Source organism: Crocuta crocuta, unplaced genomic scaffold, assembly GCF_008692635.1.
Source record: "Crocuta crocuta isolate KB4526 unplaced genomic scaffold, BGI_CrCroc_1.0 scaffold41, whole genome shotgun sequence".
In the NCBI taxonomy this organism is placed as follows: Eukaryota; Metazoa; Chordata; class Mammalia; order Carnivora; family Hyaenidae; genus Crocuta; species Crocuta crocuta.
Genome location: NW_027529428.1, coordinates 6111799 through 6134869, shown reverse-complemented (window position 1 = coordinate 6134869; position 23071 = coordinate 6111799). Strand labels below are relative to the sequence as shown.

At 44.8% G+C, this 23071-nt stretch overlaps 1 protein-coding gene across 1 annotated transcript in view; it reads left to right on the top strand.

The window, feature by feature from the left end:
* Nucleotides 1-13096: 13096 nt before the first annotated feature.
* The window catches only part of OSTF1 (osteoclast stimulating factor 1), a 42653-nt gene continuing 32678 nt past the window's right edge, over nt 13097-23071 (top strand). Inside the window, exons 1-2 of the mRNA XM_077759291.1 lie at nt 13097-13195; nt 16190-16202. Of these exons, the coding sequence (XP_077615417.1) occupies nt 13097-13195; nt 16190-16202 (112 nt within the window). The remainder of the gene's footprint in view (nt 13196-16189; nt 16203-23071) is intronic.

The window sequence follows — 23071 nt, the reverse complement described above, 5'->3', positions numbered from 1 at the left end:
GAGAGCCCTGGCCTCCCGGGTGCCCTGCGCTTCCTCTGCCACTTGGCAGGGCAGACCACGCACGGACCCGGCCTGGAGCCTCGCCTTCAGAAGCCGAGCCACCCGGATGGGTCGCTTTGTTGCGTTCACTGCGGGGAGGGAAGCCTTTTGGACCGCAGGAGAATTTCCAGGATTTTTTAAAAAAAAATTTTAATTTTTTTTTTTTAAAGAGGAGTCGCCCTCGATTTTGCAACATTGTCATTCGCTGCAACTTTCTAGTGAGTGTGATGGCTGCGTCCCATGGAAGCTTCACTGGAAGACAAGGATATTGCCCCTCTTAAAAAAATACATATATGTATATATGCCTTGACATGGTCTTTTAGCCACTTCCTCTTTTTTTTTTTTTTTTTTTTTTTTCAGTGTGTGTCACTGTCAAGTTAGAGTTCTTGACCGGCCAGAGCAGAGCGAACGGGAAGTGCGCTGCTTGCAGGGTGGGGTGGGTTAGCGAGCGTCCTTCGGGACTTTACAGAGGAGCCCCGTTTGAAATTGACCCCGGGATCTCGGAGAAAGTGTTTAGAAAAACTCTGTACTCTGGCTCGTGGCGAGAAGAATCTAGGCTGCGGTAGAGTAATCTCGGCTGTTGCAGTTCGGGAGTGTCACTTGATCGTGCTGGACAAGTCCTTTGCCTCCACTCCCCCAGTGGATTTGCGGGGCTCAGCTGGAGAGGGCGAGATTCCTAAATTCCTCAAAGCAGTGCTCTCCGCCTCCAGCCCCATTTCATTTTTGATTCTATTCTTAGAATATTTTCTGTGATATGGGGAAAGCAGAATGTGAAAGGGGCTGACGTATTTCAATTCAATACTGTAACAAACTCGTGCATTCATTTGGTGAGTAATTACGGAAACATAGGAAATGGAAGATAAATGGCCCTGATACATTCTCGGGTTTTTTTTCTTCCAGTCTCCTGTAACTTCAGTATAGCATGAGCTGAAATGTATGTATCCTTTCACATCAAATTTAGAAATAACCTTGACTGAGAATGCTATACCTCTCAGGGTTATCTAGTTTTCTTTCTTTGCCCCCATACAGTGGAGTTTCAAGTCATTTAATTTGAAAATTATGTACACACTCATATCTGTGACAGCCATTCACCGAGGACTTAAATTTGTCTGGTGGGCAGGGTGTGAAGAAGTTGCTGGGACTTTGGCTTTGCTGTGAGCAAAAATGAGGTGTGGCTGGTGTTGCATTCTGTGTTTCTTCATAAGTGGAATCTGGTGAGGAGCTTGCATTTTAAGAGCACGTGTAGGAGGTAGCAGCTTTCTAAATTCAGATGTAAATCAGGACCTCAAGTATCCAACAAAGCAGAATTGTACTTCGGTAGCTCATAAAAGTACTTTATTTTAATGTTTTTTTTTTTTTTCTTTTCTAGGAGAGAGAGAGAGACACAGCGTGAGCAGGGCAGGGTCAGAGAGAGAGGGAGTCACAGACTGAAACAGGCTCCAGGCTTTGAGCTGGCAGTCAGCACAGAGCCCGACGCGGGGCTCGAACCCAGGAACCGTGAGATCATGACCTAAGCGAAAGTCGGACGCTTAACCGACTAAGCCACCCAGGCGCCCCAAAAAGTACTTTATTTTAAAGAATGTCCTGAGAAGTTGTTCATGAGCTTTTTCATCTCTCTAGACCTTTAAGTGATGCCCGGTCTGCAGCCGGAGTGTGTGAGTGTGTGCATGAGTAGCGGGGCAACTCAGGTTTGACTGAAGGATCCACTGCTACCCTTGGGGATACATTCCCACAAACCAGTTTGTTGTCGGACCCTGCGCTCTGTCCTCTTCAGCAAATCAGGAAGCCCGTGTATGACAGAGCTTTGACGCCACACTGAGTTTTTAATAGGATCCAAAGTCAAGGTCACCATAGAAATCGGTTTGTTAGTTTGCTAATTTACAACGAGAAATGCTACTTTCAGTCAGACTTGAAACATTGCATGGCCTGGGGGCGCCTGGGTGGTCCAGTCGGTTGGGCGGCCGACTTCGGCTCAGGTCTTGATCTTGCGGGTCGTGGGTTCGAGCCCTGCATTGGGCTCTGTGCTGACCGCTCAGGGCCTGGAGCCTGTTTCGGATTCTATGTCTCCCTCTCTCTCTGACCTTCCCCTTCTCACGCTGTCTCTCTCTCCCTCTCTCAGAAATAAAAACAAAAAAATAAAAACAAAAAGAACATGTTAAAAAAGTAAAAAAAAAAAAAAAAAACAACATTCCATGGCCTGGCTTCATCGAAAACAAAACTGCCCTGTTATAGGACCACGTGCCAGGCGCTGATCTAATCACTTTACAAGTATTAACTCATTTACTTCTCACAACAACCCTGTTGGGTCAGTATCATTATTGTTCCCATTGCACAGGCGAGGAAATTAAGGCAAGGCACAGAGAGGTTAAATAACTTGCCCAAGGTCAGTAGCCGGGTAGAGCAGGGCAGGATTAGCACCCAGATCCGCCTGGCTTCAGAATCTTCGTTTCCTAGTCGTAATGCTATTCTGCCTTTAACATCACCGTGTTAAAGACCGTTCACATGCACGGTCTTGCGCATGGTAAAGCTGGGGGTGGGAGCGGAAAGGAAAGTGCCTCTGGTCCCCAGTCAGATATTCTGATCACAGATGCCTATGAAAGTGACCCCCTGGCTGACTGCATGTGAGGAGAGTGGTGTTGAGCTCTACTTTCTTGTCCCGTAGGCAAGATGCATGGGTGAAAAATGTCTGGAGCAGCTTGAAATTAGGGGTAAGGGGGTTGCATTTAAGTTTTGGCTTCTTGGTTTGTTTATACCCTGCCTCATCCCAAATGTTAAGGCAAGAAAGGGCCATGTAGAAGGAGGGAAGAATAACAAGAAGAAACCGGAGGAAAAGTTAGCTTACAGACGTGCATGACGTAAGATCCTCCAGGGTTTCTTTTTTTTTNCTGTTGATGGACACTTAGGCTCTTTCCATGTTTTAGCTATTGTGGAGAGTGCACCCCCAGAGGTCCTCCGGGGTTTCTAAAGGCTGGCCACAGATTTGGCTCTCAGCTTCCGGCATAAAGATAAAAGATCAATTATAAGATTCCTACTCGTTATAAAATTAAAATGTACTGCTTGCTCCGAGGAGAGTTATTTTGATGGCACTGAGATCTGAGATAAACTTCCCTTGGGTTCTTTCGAAGTGTTGGAGTGAACTGGACATCTCTCAAGAAACACAAGTGGAACGTCATGGGAGTAGTCCCTCTAGCTTCCTGCAGAGCAAGACCCCAGCAAACCAGCATGGTCAATTCCACAGGCAGCGCCAGAGGCAGGGGAGCTAGGTAGGGGGGCCGTAGGACTTAATGGAAGATTTTAGTAGCAAGAGACATTAAGCTATAATGTCGGTAATATACCTATTGCGATGATTGACATATGTCCCATAAGGGGACCATTTTCTTTTCCTCCTTTCTGAGGTGACACCAGAATTTGGGTTTGTAGCCACATCCGAAATTCATCTGCTAAACATTTTTTAATATATGCAGCTAATATTTTAGGCCTTGTGCTAGACGTTGGGGTTCCAAGGAACGATAAAAGAAGGTCTCACCCATGGAGGTGTCGAGCCTGATGGGGGAGATTTATGTATCTCAGGCAATATCTTAGATTGACCTCTATCTATAATTGGATGGCTGATCTTACCCATTTTGTTAAGAAAAATATAATTAAAAATAAAAAATTAAAATGAAAGTAATATGTTTCTTCTTTTTTTCTCCAAACCTCAGAATATATATTTTTATTGTAAAAATTTAGGAAATATATGTAGAAAAACAATATATAAAAATATAAATATTATCCCTGCCTGTCTAGTGATTATCATTCTCCAAATCCATTTTGTTCTAAAAAGAAAATACAGTTATCCTCAGAATGGTGTCTCAGTTTCAGTTTTAAGTGTTTGGCTATTGATTGCCTTGTTTCCTATAGTCAGTATACTGTCGCCTACACTCTGCATGATAAATCAGTTGTCAGGGCGCCTGGATGGCTCAGTCGGTTAAGCGTCTGTCTTTGGCTCAGGTCATGATTTCATGGTTCGTGGGTTCACTGGGCTCTGTGCTGACAGCTCAGAGCCTGGAGCCTGCTTCGGATTCTATGTCTTCCTCTCTCTGCCCCTCCCCCACTTGCGCGCACTCTCTCTCTCTCTCTCTCTCTCTGTCTCTCTCTCAAACATAAATAAACATAAAAAAAAGGAAAAATCAGTTATCACATTTTGACTTTTCCTTGCTTATTGGTTTCTTTTTATAGGGTCACTTTTGGCCACTCAAGGTCTGTCATTGAAACTCTCCCTTCTCCCCATGGGCCACCATCGTACTCAGTCATGACTTCATAGTCTTGAGCTCATTCTTTATGGGACCCTCTTACTTCTTTGGGACCAGTGTAGCCGCTCAGTTTTATAAATACAGCACTTAGTGTTCTTTTCAGCCATCCTCCCAAGCCTTGCTGTTCAATTAGGGGGAAGCCACCAGGCCCTCAGAGTGAAGAGGACAACTTGTATTCCCACAAAGACTTTTTCAAAGAGACTTTATCCTGAGACTTTATTCTGTAAAGACGGGTCAAAGGATATTGAATGTTGGACTAGAATCGTCTCTTTCTAAGCCAATTTGATAACCCTCCACTGTAGTTGGAAGCCTGATGTCTGACCTTGACCAATTCTTTTAAATGGCTTATTGATTTTGGTGTTGGAAGTAAAGCAGCATAAATATTTTATGTGTCTTATGAAAATATATCTGTGGGGCTTTGAAAAAGCAAACGTCAGTATTTGGGGTTCTTTCGTGTTTACAGTAAAAACATCATGAACTTCAAAGATGTCACACAGATGCTACTTATGTAACACTGTTGAGAGGAAAAAAGTCTTCATCTAAAATGATCTGAACTTCTGTGTATTTTTTCCCCTCTGGATAAATGAATTAGTCAAAGGTGAGCGTGTGGGGTTGGCTGGAAATATGCGCTTGAATAGTTTCCTTCATAAACTTGATGCTGCATTTATACCTGGTGGCAGAATAAAGTTTGGAAAGCATTTTGAAAATTCCAGAATGAGGATGATGATGATGATGATGATGATAGTTAACATTTATTTGGCCCTAAGTATCCGGTACTATGCAAAGCATTTTGTATGTTCAATCTCATTTAATTTTCTAACTTCCCTGTAAGGTGGGTCCTAATATCCCCATTTTTATGGGTGAAGTAGGACTTAATGAGGTTAACTAAACCACTTAAGGTCTCAAATCTCGGAAGTGGTGGTTGGTTTGACCTGAGAATGGAGCACTAGCCTTAAGTGCAAGCTGTGTGTTTTGGGCAGAGAAATCTATGAGGATTCCATTAGATTGGATTTTGTTTCTTTTTTTAAGCGTTTTTCACATTTATTTATTTTTGAGAGACAGAGCAAGGCTGACCATGAGGCGGGGAAGGGCGGAGGGAGTCATAGAATCGGAAGCAGGCTCCAGGCTCTGAGCTGTCAGCACCCAGCCAGACGCAGGGCTCAAACTCATGGACCCTGAGATCACGACCTGAGCTGAACTGAAGTCCGATGCTTAAGTGCTGAACCAGCGAAGCCACCTAGGTGCCCCAAGGACTGGCTTTTGTTTCCGGCAGCCACCTTTATTAACTTATGCGGTTGCATTATTTGCATCTGTGTTGTAGAACTCTCCTCTTTCAGTGCGTCCCTATTAAACTATCAGAAACTTTTTGAGAGTAGAATAACTTTTATTTCCTTGTAAAGGAATTGTTGTTTCCTTGTAAAGGAGATTAGTTGTTTGCAGCAACTAAACTTTTTATTCATGGCAAATACGTAAAAGGTCTTGATACATAATAAAGTCTTTGTTTGGAAGAAGGGGTAGGCTGGGGTTGGGTGCATCTTCTAGCTACACTATAAAGCAGCAAAGGCTGGAGGCAGTAGCCATCAGTACCACTTCTGGAAGTAGTGGTGTCCCCTCCATCTTGTGTTTCAGCATTCACACAGCTTGACTCTGGTGTCACTAGTGCAGTGAGCTTTTCTTCTTTTTGTAATTTTTTAATGTTTTATTTATTTATTTATTTATTTATTTTAGAGAGAGAGAGAAGAGTAAGCGCAGGGAAGGGGCAGACAGATAGAGGGAGACACAGAATCTGGTGCAGGCTCAGGCTCTGTGCTTCCTGACGTGGGGCCCAAACCCACAGCCCCACGAACTGTGACATCATGACCTGAGCCGAAATTGGACGCTTAACCGACTGAACCACCTAGGCGCCCCTGCAGTGAGCTTTTCTGACAGACCTGTGTAAGGGAGGAAAAAAATCTTTCCTCTACCTTTTTATGTTCTGTGTCTGGGTCCTGCAAATTAAACTGACACAAAATCAGATTAACAGGAAGAAAAGGCACACAAAATTAATTGATGTTTTCAGTTTTACCTGCAGAGGGGCTATACACAGAAGAAGTGAAAATTCAAGAAAGGGGTTGATTTGGACGCTTATTTGCCATTTTGGAAGTGTGATACATAGTGGAGAAGTGACTAGACAGAGGAAAGAGAGGTTTTGGTTTCTAGGGGTACTAAATTATAGAAAGGTAAATATGGGGAAGTAATCGAAGATAAGGGTTATTTTAGTAAGGTTTGTTTATGTAGACACAACTACATGTCATCTCCATCTCTAATAATAAAAGTCCTTCCTGTACAGGGACAGAACTCCTTCATAAAGGAAATTTATGCCCTGCTTTTAGGTAGATGGGGAGAAGGCACAGAGTTCTTCCTGTGTCTACGTTTTCGCAGTTGCCTTCAGCTCCAAATTATCTGTATGCCAAAGTGGCCTACTTTGAGGTGGCATATTCTGATCCCCTTCACCTCATACTTCATGTCCAGTGAAAACGTTGCCAAAGTTATACTCAATTGTTTAATGCTCAGGGGAAGACAAAACACGTGAAAGATAGAGACGGAGAGAGGGAGAGGGACAGAGAGACAAATTTCAGCGGGCTGATGTGAGCCGTTACATCAAGATTTTCTATCAGCTCATCAATCATACTTTAATAAAGCTGAAAAAAAAAAAAAGATGACCAAAACTTTAAAGGAGTTTGAGGGAAACCTTATAGGTAACAGTATAGAGAGAGCTCCCTGGTTCTTTTGAATGATCACGTGATATTGCACTGTATCTGTTTAACAAGACCTATATTAGATCGTTGCACATTAGATTAGAGCATTAGATTAGAATGCTCTTTTAGATTGTTTCCACATTTAAATAGTTACAGCAGCCTTGCTGCTTACTCGGTGTGAGTAGATCCACAAGAGAATGTTCTGGCGGTCCGATTGTTGAGTCAAAGGATATGTGCATCGTCATTTTCATCGACATTCCCGAAATGCTCTCCTAAAAGTTTGTACCAGTTTACTTTCCTACCAAAAATGCGTGCGCATGCTTTAAACAGAAAGATTACAGCGCATCAGAAGAGAGCCAGGAATCCAAGGGCTGGGAAGTCCAAGACAGAGAGTTTTGTGGAAGCTCTGGGTGTGTCACCTACGAGGGGAAATTTAAGCAGAGTCTAGAATGCTGAGTAAGAGTTTGCCAGTCAAAAAAAGAAGCGAGAAACGTCATTTGACTCGGGCACCATGAAATAACGTGGTATCTCATCTAAGCTTGGTTTGCCGGACTGCTTGGAGCTGAGCCCCACTCTCCCAGAGAAGCCAGGGGACTTGATCTGCACACGTAGGAGTGTGAACTGGAGAAATTTGTCCCGAATTAAAGAGAAAGCCATGGGCCTGGAGTAACAGATTGTGGAAACAGCACTGCTCCCCGCAGAAAGTGAGACTGTCCGCATGCCAGCCCTCTGCGCGTATCTGCTTGTATTTGTCAGGATGTTAACAATGGCTGTGGGTGTTTGGAGTGCAGCCAAGTGTTAAGGAGGGTCACAGCTTACAGCTTAGAAGTCGCTTAAGTCACTGGTGGGACTGCTGTGGAGACTTCCTCTTAAGGAATTCTTGCCAGTCATTTCCCACTTTATGCTTGGACTTCTGTAGAATTTTTAGAAAATCACAAAGCAAATTCCTCACCCGACTCTTGGCATAGGAGTTGGGGGAGAGTTTTTTATTTGTGGATTTGATTCGCATGGGATTTAAAAACTCATAAGCATCCCTTAAAACCTGATAACCTGCTTTGGTTTAATATTCTTGGGACCAAAGGATGCACTGAACGTGGTCCTTTCCTAGTCTCCAGATTTCCAGGGAGCCTGAGGCAGTTTGAAGTTCAAGTTAAGGAAATTCAAGTTAAGGCAGACTCTAGAGACCTACCTCAGTTTATTCTCCTGCTGGAGGGTCTGTCTCAGGCCCCCTTACAAGGATCTGAAGGCAGCCTTGAAGTCTTTGTGAGATCCCTTTAATTCAGGGATTTTGCTTGGTCTGACAAAGTCATGGATTCTCTTAAGGGATTCCCTCATCTCACAGGAGACACTTGAATTGACTCCCTTGCATGAGACAAAGATTTGGTTTCCACCTGGAGAGTATTCTGGAGTGGCTGGGTCTTCCAGAAACCTCCTGACCCAACCCGTGACGTGGGGGGACACGCCTCCAAGTCCTCACTCCCGAGCACAGGTGGGGTCCGCCAGGCTGGGCGAAGCCCCTCTGGCCTTTCGGCACATTCGGCAGGTGTCTGAGAGCACAGAATATCTTCAGTTTCCTTGTTTGACAAAACCAGACTCCTCTGAATCTCTCTGAAATGTTGCCTACCCAGGTTTACAGGATCTTGCGGCTGCTTTTCTGGCCGGTTGTTTTTGATGAGTCAGTACAAGTTTGTTGACCGTGGCCCTGGGAGGATCTGAACAGGAGGTATTCTTGCCGGTTTCTTAGGCAGGAAACTGGCTGTGAAACAGTCATTGCAACAGAAACCTGTCCCTCCAAAGTTCATTTTCTTTCTCTTTGTGTTTTTTAAAGTTTATTTATTTTGAGAGAGAGAGAGAGAGGAGGGGAGGGGCAGAGAGAGCGGGAGAGAGAGAATCCCAAGCAGGCTCCACACCATCAGTGTGAAGCCAACACTGCTCAGACTCACCAGCCGTGAGACTGTGACCTGAGCCAAGATCAAGAGTAGGAAGCTTGGGGCGCCTGGGTGGCTCATTCGGTTAAGCATCCGACTTCGGCTCAGGTTGTGATCTCACGGTTCATGAGTTCAGGCCTCATGTCGGGCTCTGTGCTGACAGCTCGGAGCCTGGAGCCTGCTTTGGATTTTGTGTCTCCCTCTCTCAGGGCCCCTCCCCTGCTTGCACTCTGTCTCTCTCTTTCTAAAATCAAATTTTAAAAAAAAGTAGGATGCTTAACCGACTGAGCCACCCAGGCACCCCCAAATTTCATTTTCTTAATACTATGTCAAACTTGACCTTGTTCTCAGCCTTGTTCTTCTGTTAGGGAATAAGTCATTCTCTTTATCCCTCTGCACTCAGGTTCTAAATCTGAGTCACCCACACAGCTGCTGACCAGAACCTGGGCCTGTGAACCACTGAACCATGAAGTAGGAGTCACTGCCTGGGGTCACTGTCCACTTCCTCTTTCAGGGAGCCTGTCCAAGTGACAGGCTTGCCTCTAGTACTTGCCTGATGCCTTCCTACTCTCGACGACCCAATTCTGTACCTAAGTATTGGGGCTCTACGGTGTGCCCAGGACTTGGCACTGGCTTGCTGGGAGCTCTGTCCTCCGCAATGGGCTCAGGCCCATTTTCTGATTTTTGGTTGGTACTAGGTGTCTCCAGTGTCTTGACATCTGGTCTCGCACTCTTTTGTGTACTGGCACGGGGAATCTGCGCCCTAGTTTGCCCCGAGTCCTTGTCACTGGTCTGCTTTTTCCCTGCTTGGGACACCTGCTCCATGCCACGTGGACCTTTTGCTAACACACCTGTGTCTTTCCAACGTACTATGACCCTAAGATTAGTGTGGGTCCCTGTCTACTCTTGAATGGATTTCCCCTTGGTCTCCATGTTCCAGAACTAACCTTTGGCAGACCTGAACGTCACAGCCAACTGTTGGTTACGCTCTGATTATTGTACCTCACAGGATTAGGGCCACATGTCCAGAGAGCCTTCCAAGAGTGTATCTGCTCAAAACTGTCCCGGTTTTCCTCTGAAGTCACTTGGAACTTGGTTTCTCTGACTCTTTAATTCCACAGGGCTCTGGGAACAAACTCACTGGTTCACATGTGATGAACAAACTGACCTGCAGGCTTAAACGAGTCACTGATTGGTCAACATCTCCTTCCCCAGGGTGCTTACATTAAAGGATAAGATTAGTTAAACACCAGATTCCAGTCTACGGCCACACCACCCTGAACGCACCCGATCTCATCTCATCTCAGAAGTTAAACACCAGATTCCTGAAAGGAATTCTTTTTTCAAATGAACTCCTCTAATGGTAGGACTTCAGGCATAAAGGCAGGCTCATAGGGTGATGTTATGACCAAGCTGTGATTTGGAGGAAGCGGAGGCAGGATATAGTAATGGGTGTCTGGGTGGCTCAGTCGGTTCAGCGTCCCACTCTTGGTTTCTGTTCTGGTTGTGATCTCGTGGTTCATGGGATCGAGTCCCACTTCGGGCTCTGTGCTGACAGCGTGGAAGCCTGCTTGGGATTCTCTGTCTGTGTCTCTCTTTCTCTGTCTCTGTCTCTCTCTCTCTCTCTCTCACTCTCCCCCTCCTCTGCTCATGTGCTACCCTCCCCCCTCAAAAGATATAAATAAACATTTATAAAAGAATATAGTAATGGAAAGTGGACATTAGTTAGGAAATAAAGTTCTGGCCCCCATTCTTTTATTGCCTTGCTGGATTAACCTTGACGAGTGAGGCCACACCCAGCCTGGTCCAGGGTTTCTTCATTTGTTTGTAAGGGTTCATTGCCTTAGAGCAGCTTTTCAAATAATTCCCCGCATTTCTATATCATTTCATCCTGTGCTCGTTAGGGAGCCGTGGGACATTGTCAGTGGGTCCTCTACCCACTTGTTCTCAGTGCTCGGTGCCAGCCAGTTGCCCGCAGATGGAAGGATTCAGTGCTTGAAGGGCTTTTCCCACGTCCAGATTTCCATGACAGAGAGAGGGGAAAGGATGGGGAGAGGGCTTGGGTGGAGACATAATATATTCTTAATTAGACCTGATCTGATTTCACTTAGACTCTAGCTACACTGGACGGTGCGGTTGGTTTTTGTTTGTTACTGTTTTTTTTTTCCCTGCAGTTGCCTAGAGGCATACAACATCAGGGTGGCCCTGCAGAAATGTGTCCAGTGACAGTCTGATGGCAAAAATAAATAAATAAGTAAATAAATAAAAAATCAATTGTTGTTCCTGAATGGCTCTTGGGACTTTTATGTTTGAAAAATATATAAAGTCAGTTATAACTCAGTGGCATCAACTCTGTAGATTTGAGATCTAAGAATATATATTCTGCTAGTTTTTTGAAATTAAGTCTCTGTGCAAAATATTGTTCTCCCATCTTGTTTTTTCCTGTCTGCTTTGGAGGTGACAGTGTTAAGCCGTATATTCAAGTTCAGACCTTGCTTTGTAGCAGTTTGCATATTTCATTCCAGGAAGGAGGATTTTCAGTGCTTCTCTCTAGAAGAGGGACAGTTCTTCCATCAAGGGAGTTGTTCTCAGCCCACCGGTCACCTTGTACATTAAGTAGGGCTCAGACAGAAAGCAGAAGCCGGGGTGCCTGGGTGGCTCAGTTGCTTAAGTGCCCGAGTTCAGCTCAGATCAAGATCTCACGGCTTGTGAGTTCAAGCCCCACGTTGGGCTCTGCGCTGATGGCTCAGAGCCTGGAGCCTGCTTCGGATTCTGTGTCTCCCTCTCTCTCTGACCCGCCCTCTGCTTGCACTCAGTCTCTCAAAAATAAAATAAAAACATAAAAAAATTAAAAAAAAGAAAACAGGAGCCGCCTTCTTTGTTTTTAAAGAAAACAGCATTTATATACACCTAGGGATATAATGATAAATTTAAGAACATAGCATTGTACTGATTGGAATAAATGTTATTATAATTTTAGAGCTAAAAATTTTTTTGTTCCTAGTTAAAAATTGAGTATTAAGTCTCTACTAAATGTCTTAAGACCGTAGGTAAAGCCCTGGGGTTTGTTAGACCAGATGATGAGAGAAGGCAGGTTACTTCTGTAGCTGGATAGCGAGCACTGAAGGAGAGCAGATTCCTGGCAATTATTATGAAAGCCTGCAATTTACATAACCCACTGCATATCGGTGAGGAGCCACCATCCTAGAGAGCGCAGGGCTTTCCCTCTTCTGTCCCTGTGGACAGGGGTTATTTTCACTGTCATCCCATCCACATTGTAAACAGCAAGTGTTTCTGCAGGCTCAAAGATTTAGTAGGGGATGAGGGTTTTCCTAGACGTTTTAGGGCAAATTCCAATGTCTTTATCCCCTGCCTTCCCTCAACCGATGACCCCATGTTCATAAAATGATAAATGATCATCTGGGCATCCATGAATGAAAAGGAGTTAACAACACACACAAACACACAAACACACACACAAATCCATGAACACCTTGCAACCTCAGGAGTGGGTGTGAAAGTGCCCTGAGCCTGAGGTTTTAGTCAAAGAATATAAGACCCTCAGGAGGCACCTGGGTGGCTCAGTTGGTTAAGTGTTAGACTTCAGCTTAGGTTCTGATCTCATGGTTTATGAGGTCGAGCCCTGCATAGGGGTCTGTGCTGACAGCTCAGAGCCTGGAGCCTGCTTCTGATTCTGTCTCCCTCTCTCTCAGACCCACCCCCGCTCACACGGTGTCTGTCTTTTTCAAAAAAAAAAAAAATTAAAAAAAAAAAAAAGACCCTTAGGAGTGTATTATAACAGCTCCTGCCCAGGCCTGGAGTGGAAGGGAGATTTTCATCAGAACGATCCTGTAATTACCCTATTTTAATTACAACCCCAGAAAACCACAGCTTTTCATTTGTCTGGCCTTACCGCTCTCCAGGGGAAATCCAACCCCGTTCTCTTTCTTCCTCCTCCCAGCGTCTGATCTGCTGTGGGAAAATACCTGAGCATTTCTTTGGGTTAACATCCATTCTCCCCTGGCCTTTTGTGGGAAGTCCTTGGACTCCTGGGGTCTTTCCAGGCCTCCAGGGCTGTGTCTCACCCCTCCTTTCAAACATGAACAGTCTGGACTTAAGGGACCAGGCAGGTTGGGAGAAGAAACTGATCGCCTGGGTCGTCCTCCCTGCCTGGGCCGAACCTGCGGCCGGCTGCCAGGTCTGGCCCTGAAATGGCCGGTGGGCGGAGCTCCAACCAGGGCATTAGGGCCACCAGGCCAGGCGAGGCTCACCACCTGCATGATCAGAACCAGACCCTCAGGAACATGCAGTAAACCTTGTGAAGGAGCACCGTTGTCTGTCTTGAGAGAGGATGCAAGAAGGGAATAATTTCCAGCTTAGAGGCTGTTGTATTCATACGTACATGATCTTGGAAGAAATGAGTACTTAGGCATCTTGTTGGTTTCCTACCGACGGCCTCTCTGAACCCACTCTGTTGTCATCGGTTCTGTTGTAATTTTGAATATGGGTTTTGGCAGAGTTTTGTGTCTGTGCTGCGGAAGAAAATCTAAGTCCTTTTGTTTTCTGAACAGAGAGGAGCTCAGTTCAGGGTATTGCTTATGCATTGCCCTCTCATTACTTTCTCCTGTTGTGTTTGATAATATTTCTCATTCATCCAGAGTTTGTGTTGTTATATGAGAGTTCTGGCATTAACGAGAAATAGTAAAATGGCCTCAGCTACAGATCTGGCCCCTGTGTGCCCATCAGGTAAGCTTCAAGTGAACACCTTGCTTAAGTTCCGTCCACGTCTCCAGAGATTTTCTTTTTTTGTTCTTAGACACAGTCTTTGTCCCTATATCAGGACATGTTTTTGTCCCTATATCAGGTTTTAAAGGGGTGTTTAAAATAAAAGGAGACTTTTTTATATCATGTTGTCTTGCTAGCATGAGTCTTTTCTTTTAATGTTTATTTTTGAGAGAGACAGAGACAGAGACAGAGCGGGAGTGAGAGAGGGGCAGAGAGAGAGGGAGACACAATATCCCAAAAAGGCTTCAGGCTCTGAGCTTGTCAGCACAGAACCCTACACGGGGCTCGAACCCACAAACCGTTATGATCATGACCTGAGCCAAAGTCAGACGCTCAACCAACTGAGCCACCCAGGTGCACTGACAGGCTGACAGCAGTGAGCCCAACCAGGGTGGCTCAGTTGGTTGAGTGTCCGATTTCAATGCAGGTCATGATCTCATGGTTCATGAGTTCGAGTCCCACTCAGGAAGTCTGAATTTTAAGCTTATTATTTGCTCAAAATAAAAAAAAATTTTCTTGAAATAACAATCATTTCCAAGGCCATTTTTAATATTTTATCATCCGAGAGTACTTTATTATTGCCAAGAGTACCAGCTTTCTAAATCTGAATGAATTTCCATTTGGCCCATCGACACAGATTACACACACTCATATGTTAAATGCTCTGGCCAGGTGTATTTTCAGACTGTGAGCCGTGACCCAGTGGTAGGTCCCCAAGTCTGTTTAGTGGGTGATGACTAGCATCTTACTAAGAAGAAAGGAAAGAGAAGAGATCAAGAATAGAAGATATCACTCAAAGTAAGGATAAGTATTTTTGTGAAACGTTTCTTAGGGTTGAGTGTGTGTGTGTTTCCTGAGTCCTGCTGTGCAGCGTATTTCTGAATGTGGGTCTCGGAGACATTTGAGAACCCCCTGTCCAGTCCACGTCTCTGTCTCCAGACAGCAGGTCTTTTCTCCTGCCGGGCTCAGGCCCGTGGATTTCCTTGACTTTCCTCCTCCACCCTGGCCTCCAGGCCTCCTGGACACAGGCTCCGCCTTTTGGGTCAGCCCTGCCCACTTGCATCGGCATCCTCTGATCTTTCCAAAAACAAAGTGCATGCCACCTCTTCTACAGCCGGCACCGCCCACACATCTCACCGTCAGTGTGACTTAGTGTCACATCCGGCATCGTGGTTGCATATCTCCCCACCGACTCTGTGTGTGTGTGTGTGTGTGTGTGTGTGTGTGGTGAGATCAAGGAGGCAGAGCGGACCCAGTATTAAAAACTACTCTGCTGGGGCTCCTGGTGGCTCAGTCCATTAGCATCCGACTCTTGATTTCAGCTGAGGTCATGATCTCATGGTTTGAGAGTTCGAGCCCTCACCTCAGGCTCTGTGCTGACAGCTTGGGATGCTCTCTGTCCCTTTCTCTCTGCCCTCCTCCCCACTCTCCCTCCCTCTCTCAAAAATAAATAAATAAGCTTAAAAAACAAACTTCTGGTCATAGAGTACAAATAACATATGAGTTGTGCTTCAATAGGGTATTAGAAGAAACCAGGCTTCCCGGATTATATATGGGATTCTCATTCTTTGTGGACAATTTAGAAAATAAAGGAAGAAAATAAACATGGCTCATAGTTGTACCACCCAGAGTAACTGTTAGCATTTTGGTGTTGTTTTTTTCTATGCATATCTTTGTTTTCCGTAGCTGATTGAATGTGTAATATTACCACCAAACCAGCACTTTTTATATAAGCATATTCCCCAAAAGCTGATTTTTAAAGGTCACGATAAACCTTTTTATCATTTTTACTACTGAATCTCTGTCCCAACATGGGTGCATTTACATGTTCATGCATTTCTGTTTTTTCTGTAATCCTGTACTCCTAGCTGTTGTGAGCTCAGTGTTTATGCCCCTCCCCACCCCGCCCCTAGCTCATGAATGGAAGCCCTCACCCCCTGCGAGGTGGAATTTGGGTCAGGGCCTTGGGGAAGCACTTAGGGTCAGAGTAAGTCTTGAGGATGGGGCCCATGTGGTGGGATCAGTGGTTTTCTGAGAGAATCTCTGTGTGCACTCATGCACACCAAGGCCACCATGAACATGCGGTGGGAAGGCGGTCTTCTGCGTGTCAAGAAGAGGGTTCTAGAAACCAGATTGGCTTATACCTTGCTCGGAGCCAGCGCAGCCCCCAGAGATGTGAGAAACTCAGGTCTTGTTGTTTAAACCACCCAGGCTGTTGCATTTTGTTGTGATGCCTTGCGTAGATTAAAGATAGTAGCTATAGGTTTCATAAACGATAACTTAAAACTTATATTTAATTCTTTAATAACCCTGCAGAGATGTAATATTAAGTATTATCCTTTGCTTAACAAAAATGTGAAGATTTCTCTCTCGGGGTGTGATAAATGTTAACTTCTCTGATGTGCAGGAACAAGATTCGGGTAAGTGGCTGCCTTGCCAATGAGGATGAAGACATAAGGGATGACCCCCCAGATCCGCTAACAATTGGTAGTAAATGATAGTAGCTAAATTTGTGGGCGCATAAAATGCCTCAGGAACTCCACTAAGTACTTTGCATACATTGCCTTGTTCCTTCTCGCTAAATCCCAGACTGCTGGCATTGAAATTCACACCGCTCAGAGCCCCATCCAGACCCTAAGACCACAAGGCCTGGGTTTAAACCCCACGTCTGCCCCTTTCCGGTTGTGTAGATTGGAGTAGTTACTTGTCTTCTCTAACCTCAGTTACCTCAGCTGTAAAATAGGCCACCGATGAAGTGTTTCTCTCCTCGGGTTGGGTTTTTTTTTGGTTTTTTAATGTTTGTTTATTTTTGAGAGTGCAGGTGGGAGAGGGGCAGAGAGGGGGACAGAGGATCCGAAGCAGGCTCTGCGACCACAGGCTGACAGCAGCGAGCCTGATGCGGGGCTCGAACTCATGAACAATGCGGTCATGACCTGAACTGAAGTCAGTCGCTCAGCTGACTAAGCCACCCAGGTGCCCCCCCTTTTTTTTCTTTTTAAAATTTATTTGAGAGAGAAAGAGAAAGCCTGAGCGAGGGAGGGGCAGAGAAGAAGGAGAAAATCCCAAGCAGGCTCCATGCTGTCAGCGCAAAGCCTGACGTGGGGCTCGAACTCATGAACCGTGACATCATGACCTGAGCCAAAATCAAGAGTCGGACGCCCAACTGACTGAGCCACTTAGTCTCCCCACCCCAGGATTATTTTGAAGATTATATGGGTTGTAGCAAATCAGCACTTTGCACGGTGCCTGGCTCGTGATAAGTGTCCCACAAACGGGTTTAGATGGGGAATTTTGTTTTGGATGAAAGATTTTCGTGTTAGAGAATCATCTGTCTCAATCCTGGATGTGTAGTCAGCCAGTTATTTCGCCCAGGATGAGGCTGAGACCCATGCTACTTGTGGGGTCTGTGAGAGACCGGTTTGGACCCTTCCTGCTGGGGCTAATGCTCCTGTGATCTGACCCGCTGACTCGTTCCTAACAGGAACAGGGGCCAGGGGATGGGGTGGGCAGACTCTTCATAAAGGTCCTCGTAGTAAATATTTCAGGCTTGTGGGCCACAGGTGGTTCCTGTTGCAACTACTCAACTCCGCCGTCGTAGAGCGGAAGCAGCCATAGAAGAGAATGCAAAAATGGGCTCTGTTCCAATAAAACTTTATTTATGACACTGCAATTTAAGTTTCAGATAATTTTCACGTTTCTTGTAATATTATTATTCCTTTGATGCTCCTGCTCCCCAACCATTAAAAATGTAAAACCATCCTGGGGCACCTGAGTGGCTCAGTAGGTTAAGCATTCAACTTCAGCCCAGCTCATGATCTTACATTTCAGGGGTTCGAGCCCCGAGTCAGGCTCTGTGCTGACAGCTCAGACCCTGGCATCTGCTTCGGATTCTGTGTCTCCTTCTCTCTCTGCCCCTCTCCCATTTGTCTCTCTCTCTCTCTCAAAAATAAACATTACAAAATTAAGTTAAAAAAAAAAGGTAAAACCATTCTTAGTTCCTGGGTTGTACAATAACTTGCTGTCATGAGTCGGCCCTTGGATTCATCTTGCCTTTTGCCCAAAGTGGCATGGCCAGTGTCACCTTTATCACTTAAATTCCAAGGACCGAAACAAAGATTTCTCTTACGTATCTTGCCCGAGGTGTCCTCAGAGTGACTCTGGAAGCAGTGTGTCTGGGAGTGAAAGACCTGCTGGTCTTCAGGGGCCATTGCTTCCTCTCTAATTTGTAGCCAGTCAGGACAGAGTTGGCAACGAGCATGTCGTCGGAAGCTTTGAACCCTGCTCTTTGGGATTTTTATGCTACACTGCAGAGAAGAAAGAAAAATACCCAGTAGTTACGGCTCCTGAAGATGTAAAAGTAACGAAGTTTGCTGAAAGGCACTAAAAAGCATAAGAAAAATAAAACAAAATGGTTAAGAAAGGCACACTGTTAATAAACAGAACCCTCTTGTCAGAAAACACACTGGCTACTGTTTTTAACGAGTCTGCCAGCCCTGCAGCTGAAATCAAGACACCTTTCAAATTCTTCAGTGGTTTATTTTATTTATTTATTTATTTTGGATTGGATGAGGGGAGGAGGCAGAGAAGAGGTGGTGTTGGTGTGAGGAGAGATGGAAATATTAGGTTCATATTCTTTTCTATTAGCTATATCCTTGAAGGGTGTATATGCAAATAGACTTCACTGGATTTGATTTAAGGAATCCAGGAACGGAAGTGTGAGGGAAGAAACTTACTCTTAAATGTCATTGTGCTCCCACGATGATTTTCTCTGCAAGAATTATAGCCTCTGTGTTTTAGATTCAAGAGCAGTGGGCTTGACATGCAGAGAGATCTTCACCAAGAAGCCTATTCTGAGCTAACCACCTCATTTATGGGCGTTGGAATCCAGAAAGCCCAGGGGAGCCTGTGTTGACCCAACAGAGCACAGCTGTTTCCTCTTACCCTGCGGGCAAAATGATGGCCTTGACTCTTGGATACTATCACGTAGACTCACTCTGTTTTGAGCAGAAAACATCCTGTTTCATCATGCATGTTTAATGGAATAATTTAAATATGTGTAGTAGAAATAATATTAATACTTCTATTTGCCCTGAGAACATTCAATGATGGTGGCAGTTTTTTCATACCCACAGAATATAAATTAAGAAGTGATATTACCTTCATTCTCTTAGACAAATGTGAGAACTCTATGTATATGGTAAATTCTTATTTTTTCCAAGATCTTCCCTTATTCAAATAATTCTCTTCCTCTTCTTTCTTTTCAAGAGCTCCAACATTCTAAGTCTCTGGGGCCGATGGGAGAATATTAAGTTTTGCGTGCTGAATTTTGAAATAGAGGAAATATTACTCATTCTTTAGAGAGTCCTGTACAGATCCCTCATTTGATCGGATGGTGTAGAGTGGTCACTTTTCAACTTCTCTCGCCTTTGATCTTTAGGAAGATACATATTTCACATAATGATCTGATATGTGCAAAAGTGCACACACATACACACGAGGGATACACAGAAATTCACCTCAGATTTTTTTCCTAAATCTGCCATTCAGCCTCCGCTCACTGGCCAGAGAGCGGCGTGCGTCACCTCAGCGTTGTTTCTGGCGTCCTTGGACTCGTACATGAAGCAGGATTGTAGATGGCATAGGTAACCATCCTTTCTCACCAGTGTCCCAAGGCAGCCCATTGGGCTTGTTATCATAATACTCGCTTTGAAAAATAGGCAAATATGGGGCGCCTGGGTGGCTCAGTCGGTTGAGCGTCCGACTTCGGCTCAGGTCATGATCTCACGGTTCATGGGTTCGAGCCCCGGGTCGGGCTGTGTGCTGACTGCCAGCTCAGAGCCTGGAGCCTGCTTCAGATTCTGTATCTCCCTCTCTCTCTGCCCCTCCCCTGCTCACGCTGTCTCTCTCTCTCTCTCTCTCTCAGAAATAAATAAAACATTAAAAAAATTTTAAAAAAAGAAAAATAGGCAAATACTCTGTATGTAACTCTTGCAGTGTCCCCTTTTGTGCTTTGTGTATGGAAATTCGGTCAACTGAAAGTATAAACATCTATTTTTTTTATTGGAGAATAAAACAGTGCAAAAATTAAGGATGATGGTCAGGCTGTGGATTTTCTGGGCCCCCAAATGATGATATAAATAATAGAAAACGATGGGTATAGATTGAGAATTAGTGTTGAGAGAGGACAGTTGCTAATAATTTGGGGAAAACTACCATCTCTTCTGTGGGACAGGCTTCCGTGACATTGCACCATCAGGCAGCAAGCACGTCTTCAAGCCCGGGAGGCGACGAGGGGCCTTAGCCTCACTCAGTTTCTATTAGGGAGGAAGGAAAGCTTCCTAACTTGCTGCAGAATCACAACAGGCAGCAGCTGTCTCGGCACCAAAGTATCTTGCTTTTACACAGACCTGATTTTCAGAGCATCCATGTAGTTTTCCAAACATCCCATCAGGCCGGAGCGGATCATGCTGACGAATTAGGGTTCCTGCTCTTTTATATCAAGTGTTTGCCATGGGTCTACTAGAATTTTTAGTAATAAAATTGTAAACATAATATGCTTTTTGAGTAGAACTTCAGATTTATTTCCCAATAGTCCCTTCTGCGAAGCAGCGTTTGGCTTCAGCAAACAATTGGTTTTAATATTTGGCCGTTTGGCATTATGCCTAAAGGTGTGTTTGGTAAATTTCCAAAAGAAACATCACTTTCTCCGTCCATCCGTCGGTCCAGTCCTGACAAAATAAACGTTGCACAAAACCATAATTATTTCTGCCATGTACACTGGACTCTGGTCATTTCTGTTTGATTTGATAGTTTTAAAAGCCACTAAATTAGTTTCACGGTGTGCAGTTAAAAAAACCGTTGAGACTCACTGTACCCTGGGGATAGTAGCACCATCCGGGAGGGGTCATTTTTGTATGCAGCATTTTAGTCCCACAGAAGATGAGAGGAGTGATTTTCCAACTAAGTTCCTTTCCCAGAAATGTCATGTAAGATCTCAAAGGCATGTCAAGACTTACGAAAAATGAATGAATGCTACTGCCGAATAATTTTCTCTCGCAGTCGTACCTGTTTACACGCCCACGGATACTAAGAACGATACGGTTGTTCTGTATCCTTCTTAACACTTAGCATTGCCAGTATTTAAAGAAGTTTTCTTTTATGTTTACTATTTTTGAGACAGAGAGCAAGGAGGGGAGAGGCAGAGAGAGAGAGAGGGAGACACAGAGTCTGAAACAGGCTCCAGGCTCTGAGCTGTCAGCACAGAGCCCGATATGGGGCTTGACCTTGAGAACCATGAGATCCTGACCTTAGTGGAAGTCACACTTAACTGACTGAGCCACCTAGGTGCCCCAATCATAGCCATTTCATTCATTCATTCATTTGTAAATGTTTTATTTTTTATTTTTTATTTTTGAGGGAGAGAGAGAGAGACAGAGCATGAGTAGGGGAGGGTCAGAGAAAGAGAGGAAGACACAGAATCTGAAGCAGGCTCCAGGCTCTGACATGGAGCTCGAACCTGGGAACAGTGAGATCATGACCTAGGCTGAAGGGGATGCTCAATTGACTGAGCTACCCAGGTGCCCCTATTAAAGCCATGTTAAATGAAGTCCATCTAAAGTGTCTTGGGCCTTCCAACATTTTTTTACAGTTTATTTTATTTTTGAGAGCGAGTGATCAGGGGAAAGCAGAAGAAAGAGAAGGAGAGAGAGGATCCCAAGCAGGCTCCCCATTGACCAGGCAGAGCCCAACACAGGGCTCCATCCCATGAACTGTGAGATCATGCATGATCTGAGCAGAAATCAAGAGCCGGGTGTCCAACTGACAGAGCCACTCAGCGCCCCTGGCCTTCCTATGTTTTTCAGCAGAATGTAAGTGAAATGGTTCATGTGTTTCAGATAACTAAGTTCTGATATTTTGAATAGTCGCTCTTTTTGCTGTGAGCGATCCTTTTTTAATGCCGCCTTTGTGGCTCACTCTGCCACTCTACTCCTTCACCAGCAGAGAAGAAACTAGAATGGAAACTGTGTGTTAGAGTTTGTGTGCCCCAAGTCCTTCAAGAGAAAAGTGCTCTTTCAGGGCCACAGAGGTGCACCTGTCCGCATTCTGTTGGCAGACTTCAGACAGAAACGTTTCCTACCCATTGCCCGCACAGGACCCCTCCCAGAGCCCCTTTCCCTCCATCTGCCTCGTCTGCTGGGGACAGGAAGTCGTTGACTGTCGTCACCACCCCAGGGAAAACAGTGTTCGGCTGATGACCCGTGGACTCAGCCCTTCTCTGTAGGGGTAGGGTGGGGTTGCGGAGAAAAAGGAAGGGTGTGCCGGGGAAGGTGAGGGGCCCACAAAGTGAAAAGCCAGCAGGGACCAGCTGCTGCCAGGGAACGTGGGAATCTGCTTATCTGGCTTATGTCAGAAGGCCAGCCCTCCTGAAATCCTAAATGCCGTTCACATGCTAGTTCACGTGAGATTCATTTAAAGGATCTTACAAAAGATTGGGCCTCTTTCCAGTCTTAATTCAGAGTGAATTCCAGGTGATTCATACAGTCTTCCTGGTTCCACTTTCTCTCTTTGTTATATGTAACCAGCCTTCCATGAGAAAGTGATCAAGTTGGGGGGAATGCCCAGAGAGGACATCTAATTTTGCCTCCCTGCCCATCCAAGAACACCACGATTTTATGTTTGTGAATCTGCCTTCTTTAAATACATTTGGGTGGCTCAGTCGATTAAGCGTCTGACTTCGGCTCAGGTCATGATCTCGCAGTTCGTGAGTTTGAGCCCCACGTCAGGCTCTGTGCTGACAGCTCGGAGCCTGGAGCCTGCTTCGGATTCTGTGTCTCCCTCTCTCTCTGTGCCTCCCTTACTCATCTTCAACCTCTCTCTCAAAAATAAATAAAAACTTAAAATGAATAAAGAATTTTGGAATTGATCAGTGCCTATCTTGATCTTTATTAAGACGTTTATTAGTATTTTTTTAGGTGTCTGTGAGGGCAGTGCTTTATAAACACAGAATACCCTGAGTCCTTTAATATTCTGTGTGATCCTATTCACCTATAGAACAGTTGAATTTAAAGATGATGTAAAAATGCTCAGTGAATTAAATATCAGTAATTATTATTCTCTTGAGAGACTGTCCAGGGTTGGTAGACTGTAACCACGAAAGTCATTTGTTTATTATCTGTATGCAATTCTTTCATACCCTTTGGCTGTTTTGTTTTGTTTTTGTTTTTGTTCTTTGTTTTTTGGGTTTTTTTTTTTTTTTTTTTCTTTTTTTTTTTTTTTTTTTGGCCAGGTT